This window comes from Gossypium raimondii, chromosome 13, assembly GCF_025698545.1.
Source record: "Gossypium raimondii isolate GPD5lz chromosome 13, ASM2569854v1, whole genome shotgun sequence".
Classification (NCBI taxonomy): domain Eukaryota; kingdom Viridiplantae; phylum Streptophyta; class Magnoliopsida; order Malvales; family Malvaceae; genus Gossypium; species Gossypium raimondii.
Window position 1 is genome coordinate 2,478,852 of NC_068577.1, and position 14,294 is coordinate 2,493,145.

At 35.0% G+C, this 14,294-nt stretch overlaps 2 protein-coding genes, 1 non-coding gene and 1 pseudogene across 3 annotated transcripts; 2 read left to right on the top strand and 2 right to left on the bottom strand.

Annotated features, from left to right (window-relative positions):
• Positions 1–922: 922 nt before the first annotated feature.
• Positions 923–3,376, top strand: LOC105782751 (probable xyloglucan endotransglucosylase/hydrolase protein 28). The gene is made up of 4 exons (XM_012607703.2): positions 923–1,332; positions 1,430–1,530; positions 1,983–2,191; positions 2,630–3,376. The coding sequence occupies exons 1-4, from the start codon at positions 1,134–1,136 to the stop codon at positions 3,132–3,134; spliced, it is 1,014 nt and encodes a 337-aa protein (XP_012463157.1). The 5' UTR covers positions 923–1,133; the 3' UTR covers positions 3,135–3,376.
• Positions 3,377–4,267: 891 nt separating this feature from the next.
• On the bottom strand, positions 4,268–11,556 carry LOC105782752 (anthranilate synthase beta subunit 1, chloroplastic-like; annotated as a pseudogene).
• On the bottom strand, positions 9,330–9,425 carry LOC128036442 (small nucleolar RNA Z103). The gene has a single exon (XR_008193237.1). It is a non-coding gene; the product is annotated as a small nucleolar RNA Z103 (small nucleolar RNA).
• A 313-nt stretch (positions 11,557–11,869) lies between the features above and the next one.
• On the top strand, positions 11,870–13,583 carry LOC105782753 (zinc finger CCCH domain-containing protein 3). Its single transcript, XM_012607704.2, has 4 exons — positions 11,870–12,302; positions 12,377–12,438; positions 12,535–12,625; positions 12,714–13,583. The coding sequence occupies exons 1-4, from the start codon at positions 12,167–12,169 to the stop codon at positions 12,827–12,829; spliced, it is 405 nt and encodes a 134-aa protein (XP_012463158.1). The 5' UTR covers positions 11,870–12,166; the 3' UTR covers positions 12,830–13,583.
• The last annotated feature ends 711 nt before the right edge of the window (positions 13,584–14,294 follow it).

Here is a 14,294-nt window from a genome sequence, read left to right on the forward strand (position 1 = left end):
TCACAAGAACCTTGTATTTCTTTAAGCTCTTAGTTTTCAACTATTCAAGTTTCAAAAATTCAACCATGTGAGACATTAAATTAAAGAATCAGTGTTTTTTTTTTGAACAATCTTATTATAGGTTGTGGTGGTTGTATCTGTTCTTTTTGACACAATGTTAGAATTATTTATAGTCTTTTTCTAAACCATAAATAAAAATATAATGCGTTTTAACACACTCGAACACATGTCCTCTTGCATTATCAATAACGCCCATCTCAACCGGGTTAAGGTTCAGTCAGTTAAATTGATTTTTTTAAATGTAAATAGTAACTGAATAAAAAATATGAAAATAAAAAAAATTACTTTAGGGGTTAAAAATGAATAATGATTTGGAAGCATGGTATAATTTTATCATTACATTAACTTATGATTTTATAAAATTTGAAGGGCTTTTATATCAAATTTATTAGTTTTTGGTCTTGCCTTCGCCTCTAGCAATTTGAGATCTTGAGACGATAAATCAAACATCCGTCTCACAAAATAAAAAAATCTTTGTTACTTCGATTTGAGATAAAAAATCATGTTGAGAAAACTCAAATCGTCAAATCGTCAAAAAAAATTGTATGTTCACCATTAAAATGCTAGGGAGAACAAGTCTTTAGTTTTAGGACATGGACATGCTAGAAAAAAGAGTTCATGCCTACTGACTCTGTTCTGAATTCTCAGTTCTGACTCTTGACTGATTTCTCAAACCTCCTTTCACTAAAAATTATTAGGAAAAAAATAAAAAATAAAATTTCTAAAATATGATGGAAAATGATGTTGAAAATGAAAAAGTAAGAAAAAGAAAATGGGAGAATAATTTGGAAAAAAAAAAAAAAACCTGTCTACATATGAACAGCTAACACCTGCTCAGTCTCCCAATAAAATGACCTGCTATATTGTCTTTCTTTTCAATTTTTATTAACCTTTTTTGGTTCTCATAGCTGTAGAGAGATTATTCATATTATTATTCCTTTCTTCTTCTTTCATTCTCAACAATCTCTTCCCCCTCTTCTTCCATAATACTCTTTCTCTTCATATATAATCTTTATTTTCAAACACCCTAAATTTACAACCACATATTCCAGAGAGGATTTTTTAAAAAAAAAATGGTGATGAAGTTACCTTATCTGGGTTCTTGTTTGTTTTTGGTTTTTTTTAGTCTGGTTTCTATTGTTGCTTCTGGGTCTGGAAAAGGGCTCCCAATTCTTTCATTCGATGAAGGATATAATCAGTTGTTTGGGGATGATAATCTAGTTATCCATAGAGATGGTAAAGCTGTTCACTTGTCTTTGAACGAAAGAACAGGTATGTTTCTTTTTTGCTGATTTGGGTTCTTCTTTTTTTCTTTGTTGTTTCATTAAAAAGGAAACATTTTTTTGCTTTTGATGGTGGTGAAAAACAGGGTCGGGGTTTGTGTCACAAGACCTTTACTTGCATGGTTACTTCAGTGCTTCAATAAAGTTACCTGCTGATTACACTGCTGGAGTTGTGGTTGCTTTCTATGTGAGTTTATCTATGTTCTGCATTAATCTCTTTCCTTTTTTTTTATATTAAAATCTATTTATCTAACAGTTAATTATTTTAGAAGCTCTCTCAACAGTCCTTTTAAGCTCATGGTTGCTGTTTAGTGTTAATTAATCTGTTTTTTTTTAATTCTGATACTAATGAGACTCAGATGAGTTTGCCACTGTTTTCTTCACTTTCCTCTCATGGTTCAACTTGGAGTTTGAATAGGGTCTTGAATAAAGACTTTGGTTTTTCTTTTCAAGTCACAAAAATTTCAAATTTTATTCAAGAATCTGATCAAAATACACATGGATATGACTATGAACATGTTCAACTTATCTCAGGTTAATTAGAATTTCCAGATGGTTTTTTCATGTTGAAGGAGATGGCTTCTTTCATAAATGAAATTCATTTTCCTGAATATGGATTTTAATTTATGTGATAAACAGATGTCAAATGGTGATATGTTCGAGAAGAACCATGATGAAATAGATTTTGAGTTCTTGGGTAACATTAGAGGAAAAAATTGGAGGATTCAGACCAATATTTATGGCAATGGAAGCACCAGTGCTGGCAGAGAAGAGAGATACAATCTCTGGTTTGATCCTGCTGATGATTTCCATCACTACACTATTCTCTGGACTGCTTCTCACATCATGTAAGCATTCACAATCTATATCCCCAAATACTCGTGTTGGACATCCGACCCAATCACAAACATGGATATGGGAATATTACCCTTTAAGCATTGCCCCCACCATCTCTCCTATAATTTGTTGTTGTGTTGCTTTCCTTTTTCCTCAAATGGTTAAGTCCTTTAGTTATGCTGCTCTGCTCCAACCACAACTTTTTTAACCTATGAACATTGTATGATTAAGTGCTGAACATGCTGTTTTGAAGAGTTATGGTTTTGATGTGATGGTTGTATTGTGATGTAGGGTAAGTTTCTTATTTTGGGATGTTTATATATTACACGATATGAAGTCTGGTTTTGCTTGTAATGGCATCCCTTCTTACCTCCATCCAGTTTTTCTTCTAATACCACCATAACTAAATTGTTGGTTTTGTTTTTGATGGTAATTATTTTTGCTTGCAGATTTTATGTAGACAATATCCCCATTAGAGAGTTCAAAAGAACAGCTGAAATGGGTGGAGATTTCCCCTCTAAGCCAATGTCATTGTATGCTACAATATGGGATGGATCTGATTGGGCTACTAATGGTGGCAAATATAGAGTCAATTACAAATATGCTCCTTATGTAGCGGAATTCTCCGATTTAGTCTTGCACGGCTGCGCAGTTGATCCAATCGAGTTTTCATCCAAGAGGTGTGACGGCACGCAAAGTTGGGAACAACTCACAACCAGTATCACCCCATCACAAAGAAGCAAGATGGATAGCTTTAGGAGGAAGCACATGACATACTCTTACTGCTATGACCAAACCAGATACAAGATTGCTCTTCCGGAGTGTGTGATCAATCCCCGAGAAGCTGAAAGACTGAAGAAGTTTGACCCTGTCACGTTTGGAGGAGGCAGGCGCCACCATGGGAAACGACACCACCACATGCGAGCAAGCCGGTCTGAGGCTGATTCCATCTGATGAAAGACCTTTGACCATTGTTTTCCTCTCCTTTTCATTCAGCTTGGGGATCAGTTTTGTGTATAGAGAGAGGGGGAAGACTGCAGAGCACAGCACATATACATATATATATATTGAGGGTGATATGAGTCATTATATATGTTCAATGATGTGGGGGGTATGTGTATAGTTCCATACCTTTTTAGGTTTCGCTGTCCATTTTTGTTATTGATGCAATAAAATACTTTAGCAGATTTAAAACATCTTTATTTTTTAAAAAGTTAATTTAAGTATCATTTTCTGCTTTCCCTCTTGGTGGTTCAAAGAGACAGCTGCAGCACCCAAAATTGCTGCATTTAATGTCCTAAGTTTGGGGTTATCTCTATGTCTGTTAGCATGTTGCTGATCAATATGTATATGCCACTGGGTAGTTGGAATCTAAGGAGGGTTAGATGTGACAAGTTGGGGAGATATACTTTTAAAAAATATTACTAAATTTTATTTTTGAGCCCTCCAAAAACTAATAATTTAATTTAAACCCTTTAACAAAAAAAATTAACTTTGACATCTAAAATTTTATAATTAAAAAAAAAATGTTGATTTCGCCCACTACAGAACATAAATTCATCCATTCCAAGGGCATTAAATATAAAGCATTTGCACAAAATCATAAGGTGAAGAATAGAGGTCACAAATTTTTGGAACAACTTGTGCTTAGATTCCAATATCATTTGACAGCCAATTCTGAACTGGAATTGCAACCTCATTGAGTAAAATTGAAATGAAAAAAAAATGAAGAAATCCCAGTATTTTAGACCACATAATAATAATTCATAGTTATCCATATGCACTGACATAAATCATGTGCAAAGCTCAAAAAGAAAAGGCTACATCTCACTATCTTTTAAAGCAGATATCTTTGATTGCTACAGATTGTAACCTGCATTTCCCTAACAGTGAAAGAAATCAAAGAAAATGGATTTGATTAACACAAGCTAACAAGTGCAATATCAATATACATACCTGCTATAAACCCTAAAATTTGACTTTGTCCAATAGTATCACATGTATGTATAACCCTTCCTCTTACTAATCCATGTAAAGTAGATGAATGTAAGAAATATCATGTAAATCATTTACACGATGCCATGGTGTGTTATGTCCAAGATTTTTCTTTTCTTCTATAAGAAACAGCTGTTAAGAAATATAAATGATAGTCCAAAAGCAAAATGTCCAGAAGATGCTTTCCAGCAACAAGAGGAGATGCATTCAGAAAAGTTCTCAACACAAATACGACTCCAACTAATTTCGAATTCTACTACCAAACTTACATTTACCACCAAAGTATATCAGTAAAGAACAAGATCTCTAGTTCTGGGATTCAGCTGCCTCCTTTCTCTCTATCAGTTTGATGAAATTCTGAACAATTATTTTGCCTTCAGAGGTTATGATGCTCTCCTGACTGAAATGAACACCCTACGGTTTTCAATCAACTTAATGAGCGTAAAGAGAAGTAAATGGAAAAGATTGATATAGTAATACTTCAGTAAGTGGAAAATAAGCATAACAATGAGGGACAGCCTCTGCATAAGGCTTTTTTTGGGACCCTTCTTTTCCTCGACTCTTGGTTTGTGATAAACGGAGGAAAAAGATGACATAAAGAACTTGTTAAAAGTGCTTGTTTTATGATGGTAGCTTTAGTTTCTTTTATCTATAACCAGACTATGGAATCAAATCATATAGAGGTATACACAAATTACTAAAACTGAATGAAGGAATGTATGTGGAAGATGTGGAGATCATAGTGTGAACAACATCATCGGCCGTCTCATAACGACGATGTTAGAATTGAAGAAATGTTCTTAGCAGTGATGGGGGTTAATATAGGGGTATAATTAAGATGAAAAAATAGCTATTTTAATTCCTAAAATGCTGCAAAAACCAAGGGTGTCATGTCTAAGGCACTGAAGTCAAGAAAGGGTACTCCTATGAATCTATGATGCCATTAGAGATGCTATTACATTGATATCTCTAGGCAGTAATGTCAGAACAGAGGTAACTAAGAGACGAGAGACTTTTTGATAAATATGAAAACAAGTGACATTTTGGTTTTCAACATAAAATAGGTTGTTAGTTAACATTTTCATACTGAAATTTAAAAGGTATCGATGTCTGCAAGTGCATGTATACAAGAAGACACCATTTTGGCCAAAAAAAGAAGACACCACTAGAAAAATCAATATAAACTTAATAAAATTAGGAGAATAAAGCACATTGCAGAAAGAACCTTAGTAGATGATTCTTAAAACAAGTAATTGGTCAAACATATATCATGGTTGAGCTATGATTCTCCAGAGATTAAAATTATGGTGCCAGGCCAATTATTCCAGATATAATTATAGTGATTCTATCAATTAGGAGTGCATCTAATTTATGTAAAGAAATCAGTTACATCACAGCAAATACAATCTTACCAGCCAATCAGTTAGTTGTCAATTTGACTGTAGGTGTTTGTTCTCATTCAGAAAATCATTGTGCTAATACGTTATAAGTAAAATAGACAGCGGTCTTACATGTAGATACTTGTATATCTTGTGCCGAGCAGCCATTATCAGTCCATCTTCTGTAAAAGCAGTAACCTTGAGTGCTTCCAAAGGAAAACCATCCATATCAAGAAAGGCATCGGGACCTCTGCCAGCTTGGAATGGGCTGGAAAAGGCACAAACTTAGTAAGAATTGCTGATAATCTGAGGTGTAATTAATGAAATAAATTGGAAATTGTTTTTAAGAGTAATTTAATAGAGCTTCCAAATGTCTAGTAAAAATAAAGAAGGATAGTAGCAGAAAAGGGAAATGAGGTTTTGACCAAGTATGCCACACAGTAATAGTATATTACATTCTCACATGGGGGCTAGGGGTGGTTGTGAGGGAAGCAAGGTGCAGTTTTCTGTGAGAGAGATTGGTTTTAGTTTCCCAAGTAAGCATGGCAACATGCTCAACAGTGACTATATACCCTTAGACACTATATGAACTTCATATGACTGGGCTTCTTTTCTCGTATATTTATAGACTCCTCACTCTCAACACCCTTTCATTGCCAATCTCATAGCTAAACCTAGGTCTGAAAGCGGCAGGGTGATTTGCAAAACTGAAACATAGACTTCACTAATTAAAATGGCTCTTCTTCTGTACCTTTCTCAAATTCAGTTTGCTAATGTGAGATTTTAACGAAGATAAGATTTTTTTCATACCACTAGTTTTTCAATGGCCAACAAATTTAGGACCTGATTAGCTACATAAGTAGCCAACCATGCACATTATGTGTAACATGCTGTATTGCATGAAAATAGATCACATTCTGTATAGAGCTCTACTGATTTTCTGACCTATTGGAACCATCTAGCATTGGTAAACAAAAGCTGACAGGGTGTAGAATCCTTCTCAAGGGGCATTGGAAAAAAAAAGTGGAAATTGAAACATGTTTTACAGCTCCTTATCCACTATTTTGCCTATAAAGTAAACACAATTTCCTAACAGTTGAAACTTGCTAGGGGAAAAGTGCTATTAAGGAATCCCTGTACTTGAAAGGTAAAAGAGAGCTCAAGAAACAAATTTGACTGTATTGATAGTTTGAGCACATAATTTAAGCACACTTTAAGAATTTAAAAAGGAAAAATTGTGGGACAAAAAGTATATACTTTGGCAATCCTGTAAACAACCCAGCATCCTTCTCATCATAATAATATACACAACAACTGTCGCCCTGTTTAAGACCATATGGAGAACGTACTGTCTTTCCTGCATTTTACAATGAAGTCAAACAAATAATGTTAAGATCCCACCAGCAAGCAGCCCAGCTTCATGATAAACATACACGACTATGGAAGTCACTTCCTTAGAATAAATATTGAGATAATGTAGAAAGATCCTGAATTAAAATGAATAACAGTTACATAAGCTATCCTTGAACACTCACCTCTGAAAGCCTCACAAATGCACCACATTCCCATACAAACACCTAACAAAGGTACAATCGTCCAAGCTCCAAAACTGTTTGCAATAATGTTCTGGAGTCTTTGAGCGTGCCTGTACAATGGATACAAAGTATATAAAATGCTGAAATACGACAGATTCTTATGCTTTGGTTAATACGGCAAACTAGTACCTGGACCCGGGGAGATGAGCACTCCCCTAGGGTTTTTCCTACAATATAACAGGAGAACTAGTCATTATGTGAATAAAATCTCTAGTTATAAGATAATTAATAACCATTCACCACCCGAGTGACCATCATGTTATACAAGTAAATAGTATTGTACTAGTCAAAAGGCTAAAATTCTTACCTTTTCAACTCTTCCACGGTTAACTCATCATTCCGACAAACCTTGAGACTACATCCAAGCTCTCCCAAATACTGCAAAGCAACATGTAAATTCTGAGGGTTTTCTGTAATTAGTCAATAGCACAACTCAGAAAAGACTAAAAGCAATCAAACAAAAAAATTCGTAAGGCAACATTTCAAGATCAGAAAATTATTATCAACTCCTTTTACCCCTTTCATAAGGCGGCAATCAAATGAGCCATGTCTACTGCTTAAAAGGACAAAGACAAGATTGAAGTAAGGATGATTCCCAACATTGGAAGCAAGATTTCACTCTATTCCCTAATAGTTGGTTTCTCAGTGCTTGTGCTTGTGCTTGTCCTTGTCGGGGGGAAATCTTTGACCAATTTCTAGCACCATAAACATAAAAAACTGTCTCATGCTATTGATATTCATTGGTCAAAGACATTAAACCAAGTGACCAACAGTATGGAAGATGCTGAATTGAGTTCACTGCACCATATGAATATTCATTCAGCAGGAATCACTTTTGACATATCATGTTTCTCACTGATAATAAAGTTGCAACAATTTCGTTGAGGTAAATAGTTTTGAAAAATAATCCTTTACTTTCAAAGAAAGAACTAAAATTAGACCAAAAAAGAAAAATTCAACAGTTCAGGATTTTCTTTCTAGATCATATACAAGCATGAATATATTCTTTCACACACAAGTACAACAAATTTACTATAAACCTGCTAATCAATAATTCTGTTACCTGTCGTTTTCCTAACGATTTGTAAGCAATCAAACAGCATATCTAGAATCAAGTCTTAAAGCAGGGCAATTAAGAAAGGCAAAAGATTAGTATGAAAATGACACAAAATTTTGAACATGTAACCAAACCTGGCAAAGATTGGAAGTGAAAAAACTATCATAGTTGTCAATGAGGATAATGGGATTCTGGCTGTCTTGCTTAGTCTCTGTTAGATACTATGCAAAATATGTATGAACAGAAAGATAACCTATAGTGTAATTCTTTAATCAATATTCCCTCTCTTGAATGAACATATTTATGAAGTTTATATACTCATATAAGAATAACTGCTCCTAACCAACTACTTAACAGATTTAACAGACTAACAATCTTAACAATCTTTATACTATTATTTAGCAGTCTCCAGCACTGAAAAGGCTGAATCCGGTACAGCTGACGGCGCTGATAATTTTCCAACAACCCCACTTCTCTTTGTTAGCAAGAAACCAACTCCTGCAAAACACAACAAAGAAAAAAAAAAAAAGAACCTTTCTTTGATTACACAGTACACCCAAAAAAATTTGATAGAAAAGAAGATAGAGGAAGAGAGAGACTTGATGGAGGAGAGAGCCTGGATAGTTGAGGCAGAGATGGGGTTTTAAGAGAAAGTGAAGGTTTTGGTTGAACCAGAGATGATTGCATAACAAAATTAACAGCCATTTTTCTTCTAAACAAAGAAACAAAGCAAAGTAGTTTTTTTTCAAGGCGCTAGGACTCTGAGAGGAAGGTTTATCAGTTTCAGTCTTATGTCTTGCAGGGATTCTGCTTTATAGAAAAATAAGTTGCACAATGTTCTTCACATGGCCGTCAGTTACCTAGAAAAGCAATGTAATTGAACAACATTTTGTTCTCTTTTAGGTGAATTGCCAAATCCTTCTTAGATGCTTTCCATGCCTCAAATCTGAATGGGATTCAATTAAAAATATATATACTCTTGACTCAATAAAAATTTAACAATGACTTATTTCTTCTGAGTGCATAAAGTAATGGGTTTTCTTTTGACAGGTGAGATAGAGATGAGTTTTGAAGGGATTTAACAAAAAGGGAAGGTTTTGGTTGAACCAGAGCTGAGTTGGTAGTAAAATATAACAGACTTGAAGTCTCATTGAAAAGAGAATAAAATGGCAATGTATGTTCAGCTTCGATCATCTTGGGACATAATTATCATTTCCATCTTCATAAAGAAAAAGAAAAATGGAAATAGAAATATAGGCAAAAGATTATCCAATGAAAAAGACTGTTATGGAATGCAGTTGTAACTGTCATTTCATATTTCTGTCAATTACTCTTTATTGTAATGTTTTGGTATTCTTTTAATAGTACGGTGCGTTTTGTATTTGAGGGGTGTGGGGGGGTTGGGAAAAACACCGTTTAAGGAAACGGTGTAATTTTGGCAATGGTTATTCTGCCAACTGTTACCATCCGTTATTCTGCTTTTCTTAATAGCCAATTAGAGAGAGCAGAGGTAGTTATGAAATTTGAAAACCATATTCAATTTTCTTCTCTCTCGTTTCTCTCTTTCTCACCTTCTATTTTCTTAAATTTCTTCTTTCAAAATCACCTCGCCACAAATGTATCAGAGCCTCGTCGATTCTCATGGCTACTGAGGGCATTACAACCAGGCTTCAGAAAGATATGACACTGATTCAGAATGAGCTTACATAGTTGCAAGCAAAGTTCAATCAACTGAGCATAAGGATTGATGCACCTCTTAAGGACTTCCAGGAAAGAATTAATAATGAGGTTCGTTCTGAGGTAAGATCCGAGCTTCGTTCAAAGCTCCACTCTCTGTTTGAGCAGTACTTTAGCCAAACTCCTCTTATTGTGGTTACTGGTTTGGTTTCAAACAAAGGAAAGGGAATTCTAGGCGAGAGTCCTCCAGGATTCCATCAAGAGAACAATTTGTTGTGTCTCCCATACTAGATCTGAGACATACTGGTGCGTCTTCTCGTGTGAGCAGCTTGGATGTTGGGAGTACTCTTTTCAGAGTAGATTGTCCTCATTTTTATGGGAGTAATTTTCGAAGGTGGTGGTCTAAGTTTGAAAAGTACTTCGAATATGAGGGGGTAGGAGACCATGCTAGAGTTCCGAGTGGTGATGTTGCATTTGGAAGGGAAGGCATTGGATTGGCATCACTTCTTTGTCCAGAGGCAGGGAGAGTTACATCAAGTAACCTGGGATCTATATGCCAATGGCCTGAATGAGCGCTTTGGATCTGACTCATTCCTTGATCATATGGCTAAACTTGTCTCACTCAGGCAACAAGGATCTGCCGATCAGTTTCATGATGGATTTGTAAGTTTCCTGAATCAAGTCCACTTGCCTGAAGCATATGCACTAAGCATTTTCACAAGTAATTTAAAACCTGAGACAATACCTTAAGTTGTTCAAGCCACAAACCTTGGTTGAAGGGGTACATTTTAGCTAGACAGGTTGAAAATATTGTCTTAAGACCTTCTAGGAAGTGATTACTTGTGAATAATGCAGTAGGCCCTTGTAAACCTTTATTGCTTGTTTCCAGAATGCATCATGGTAATGGGGGCCTTTCACCAGTAGGTGGTTCTGGTGGTGTGGTCAATACTGGTCAACGAGTCCCCACTAAATCTCTTTCTCAAGCCGAGATGGATGATAGAAGGAAGAAAGGGCTTTGTCTTTTGTATGGCTCCAAATATACACTAAGACACAAATGCTCCAAATCCTAATTATATCAGCTTATCATTGAACCATAAGTTGATCAAGATACTGATGCCAAAAGTCCTACTTCAGAGGAGTTCCAAGACTGTCCTGACCAATTAGAGGTAGCAGATCAAATGTTTGAGATTCCTACTCTAGTGTTGTCTTTACATGCTCTTCAAGGGTCACAAGGGCAGAATACTATGACATTTTGTATTTGAGGGGGGGAATCAACGATTGCTTAAACGTCTCGTTTTGGGAAAAACACCGTTTAACGAAACATTGTAGTTTTGGCAATGGTTATTTTGCCAACTGCTACAATTCGTTATTCTGCTTTTCTTAATAGCCAATTAGAGAGAGCAGAGATAGTTATGAAATTTGAAAACCAAATTCAAACCTTCTATTTTCTTAAATTTCTTCTTTCAAAATCACCTCGCAACAAAGACACGTAGTTTTGAAGATGCAATCAAACCTGGCAAAGATAATCAGCGAAACTATAATAGTTATGAATGAGGATAATGGGATTCTTAGTGTTTTACTTACTCTCCAAACACTGAAGAGGTTGAATCCGATGCCAATGATGTTTTCTCAACAGTCCCACCTCTCTTTCTTACCAAAAAACCAACTCCTGCAAAACAACACAAAAAGAACCTTTCTTTAATTACACTGTACATAAAACCAAAAAAAAAGAATAGGGAGAGAGAGAGCCTGGATAGGTGACATAGTCACATAGATGGGTTTTGAAGGGTTTTACTAGAGAATTGAAACAATTTGGATCAAGGCCCGAGGAATGAATTAGAACAAGCTAAGGACGAATTTATAAGAAGCTCAAACTAAGAAGGAATTATATTGGAAATATCCCGAAACAGAAAAGTAAATTTCTTCCCCCCAGCAAGCCTACGCTTTTACAGAGAAATCCCTAAGAAATTATTTTCATCTTGCACGGAAAAAAAATCTCCATCTTCTTCCATCTCACACCGCAAGCCTACCCTTTACGCCCTCTTCTTCTCTTAAAACTCTATAACCATGGATTCTATATCCTTTTAAAATATAAAAATCAAAATACTCCCAAAAATATTCTACCCTATAAAAGCCCCAACACAAAGTTTTCCATCCCTTTGCTGTCACTGAAAACAACCGAAACCTTTCCCCTTTTACTCTGATTTGGCTTCCAGTTATCGACTAGTATTAGTAATAGAACAAGTATCAGAGAGAGAGAGAGAGAGAGAGAGAGAGAGAGGAATGCCGCTAGGGAAGTATTACTGCGACTATTGCGATAAGCAATTTCAAGACACTCCTGCTGCTCGAAAACGCCACTTGCAGGGCCTCCAGCACCTCCGTGCCAAAGCTCAATGGTTCCACTCCCAAAACGCCCAAGGTACTCTCTCACTCACTGCTTTTCTCCCAACTCCCCTACTTCCTGCTTTTTTATTCACATGCTTGTGATTGCAGATCTTTATCAAACTTCGGTACCACCCTTTTCGAAAGGCGTCTGCAATCGCTTCCTTAATACAGTAAATATCCCTCTCTTCTCCTCTTGGAATGCCATTTTTGTTTCTTTTTTACTTCAATCATATAATATTCAAGTGCACTTGGTTTTCCTGTTTTAGGGATTTTGCCAGTACGGAGATAACTGTAAATACTTCCATCCCAACAATGATTCTCGGACCCCAAATCCTCCACTTTCAACTGCACCACCAGGTTTTTTTTTCTCCCTCTGTTTTATTAATTCATATTTGTTTATGCAGTGCAATGCAAGTAAGGATGGGTTTTGTTTATGTTGTTATAGGTGGTGTAGAGGGAAATGGAAATGGTATGACAATATCGTGGGGTAATCTGCCCCCATCCTTAAAGCCCCCACCTGAGGCTGGATATCCACCTCTTCCTTTTGTGGATTGGGGATAAACTCTCTCTCTCTCTCCCCCTTGCTCTGTTTCTAGACACCAATTTCCTCATTTAGTTTCTTCATTTGTTAAAGCTGTATCTTCTTGTTTATATTATTATTACATATTAGATCACCCACTTTCATTTCCCTGTTCTTTCTCCTTTTACATTTCTTGTCATCATGAGTATGTCAATACCTTGATAATGGGAATTCATTATATTACACAACACAGTTGTCTAACAAATCTAAAAGGTGAAGTGTTATGGTTCAATTGATCCTTGGTTCAGTTTAGTTTGTGCATTATAGGAACAAATGGTAAGAATGCAAGTGAGAGTATGAATGTTGTATGATTAGGTGGCGGAATTTGAGTAGACTTCCAAAGCCTATCCATAAGCTTCAGAGCTTACTGACATTTAGAGATTATTTGATGTTTCAAAGCTTCAAGTGCCTGTCTGATCAACCTCATATTCGTAGAGGAAATTCAACCTGGTAATTGGAATTCGCTTCAGTTCTTGCACTTCTTTGGTTGCTAAGGCATTGAAATATTTTGTTTAAAGGGATGCAAAACTTCTCGTCTCTTAAATTTCTGGCTGAGTTGCTGTACGAGTCTGAAATTAGAGGAAATTGCAATGTGAGGGATCTCTGTCTGGGTTACTCTTACCCATTTGGAGGTCATTGAAATCTGGGATTGCACCAACTTTGAGGCACTGGTTTCATAAGATTTTATTTTATTTTAATTAATTTATAAAATGTTTATATATTTAGTTTGGATCCCATTTTGCCTATATGTATGTAACATGCTCCAGAATTTTCTGATTTCTTTTAAATGATGTATATTTGAAACAAGTTGATTTTTAGAAGATATATCTAATTCAATTAGAAAAATAAAAATAAATTTTCATTTTTATATACTTTCAGTTTTAAAGTTTTATCTACTTTTTTTATACGAAATATTTAAATGATTTACAACATAATCTTTAAATTTACGTTGTTTGTCAAATCACTCCAAAATAAATGAAAAATTAATGTTTGTTAATTTTGTTGATATGTCATACACGTGACATATTAGTAATTAAATAATTTTAAAAAGTTCAAGTATTAAAATTTATAAAGTATTAAAATTGTTAAAAAGTAAAAAAATATTTTTAATTTTTAGAAAATTAATTAATTGTTAACACGTGGCAATTCATGTTTATGCCACGACATAAAGTTAACAAATGTTAACTTTTCATCTATTTTGGGTAATTTAACAAATAATGCAAGTTCAAGAGTTAAAAGAGATAAAAAATTTTAAATAGTGGGCTAAAATAACTTTGTTTTCTTGTAAAGATAGAGTGCCAAATAAGTCATTATGTCAAAAAATAGAACTGAAAAATCGGTTAAAATTTGATAAATATTATAAAATAAAGAGAGATGGGGAGAATAAAGAACAAAGAAAATATAAAAGCAACAAAGAATGTACTTTATTGATCAAAAGGGTGGTTA

Bases quoted from the DNA above. Each gene is read 5' to 3' on its own strand.
- LOC105782751 (XM_012607703.2), top strand. From the start codon at position 1,134: ATGGTGATGAAGTTACCTTATCTGGGTTCTTGTTTGTTTTTGGTTTTT. The intron at 1,333-1,429 runs GTATGTTTCTTT...GGTGAAAAACAG, and splicing joins GTCTTTGAACGAAAGAACAG to GGTCGGGGTTTGTGTCACAA. The intron at 1,531-1,982 runs GTGAGTTTATCT...TGTGATAAACAG, and splicing joins GAGTTGTGGTTGCTTTCTAT to ATGTCAAATGGTGATATGTT.
- LOC105782753 (XM_012607704.2), top strand. From the start codon at position 12,167: ATGCCGCTAGGGAAGTATTACTGCGACTATTGCGATAAGCAATTTCAA. The intron at 12,439-12,534 runs GTAAATATCCCT...TTCCTGTTTTAG, and splicing joins GCAATCGCTTCCTTAATACA to GGATTTTGCCAGTACGGAGA. The intron at 12,626-12,713 runs GTTTTTTTTTCT...ATGTTGTTATAG, and splicing joins ACTTTCAACTGCACCACCAG to GTGGTGTAGAGGGAAATGGA.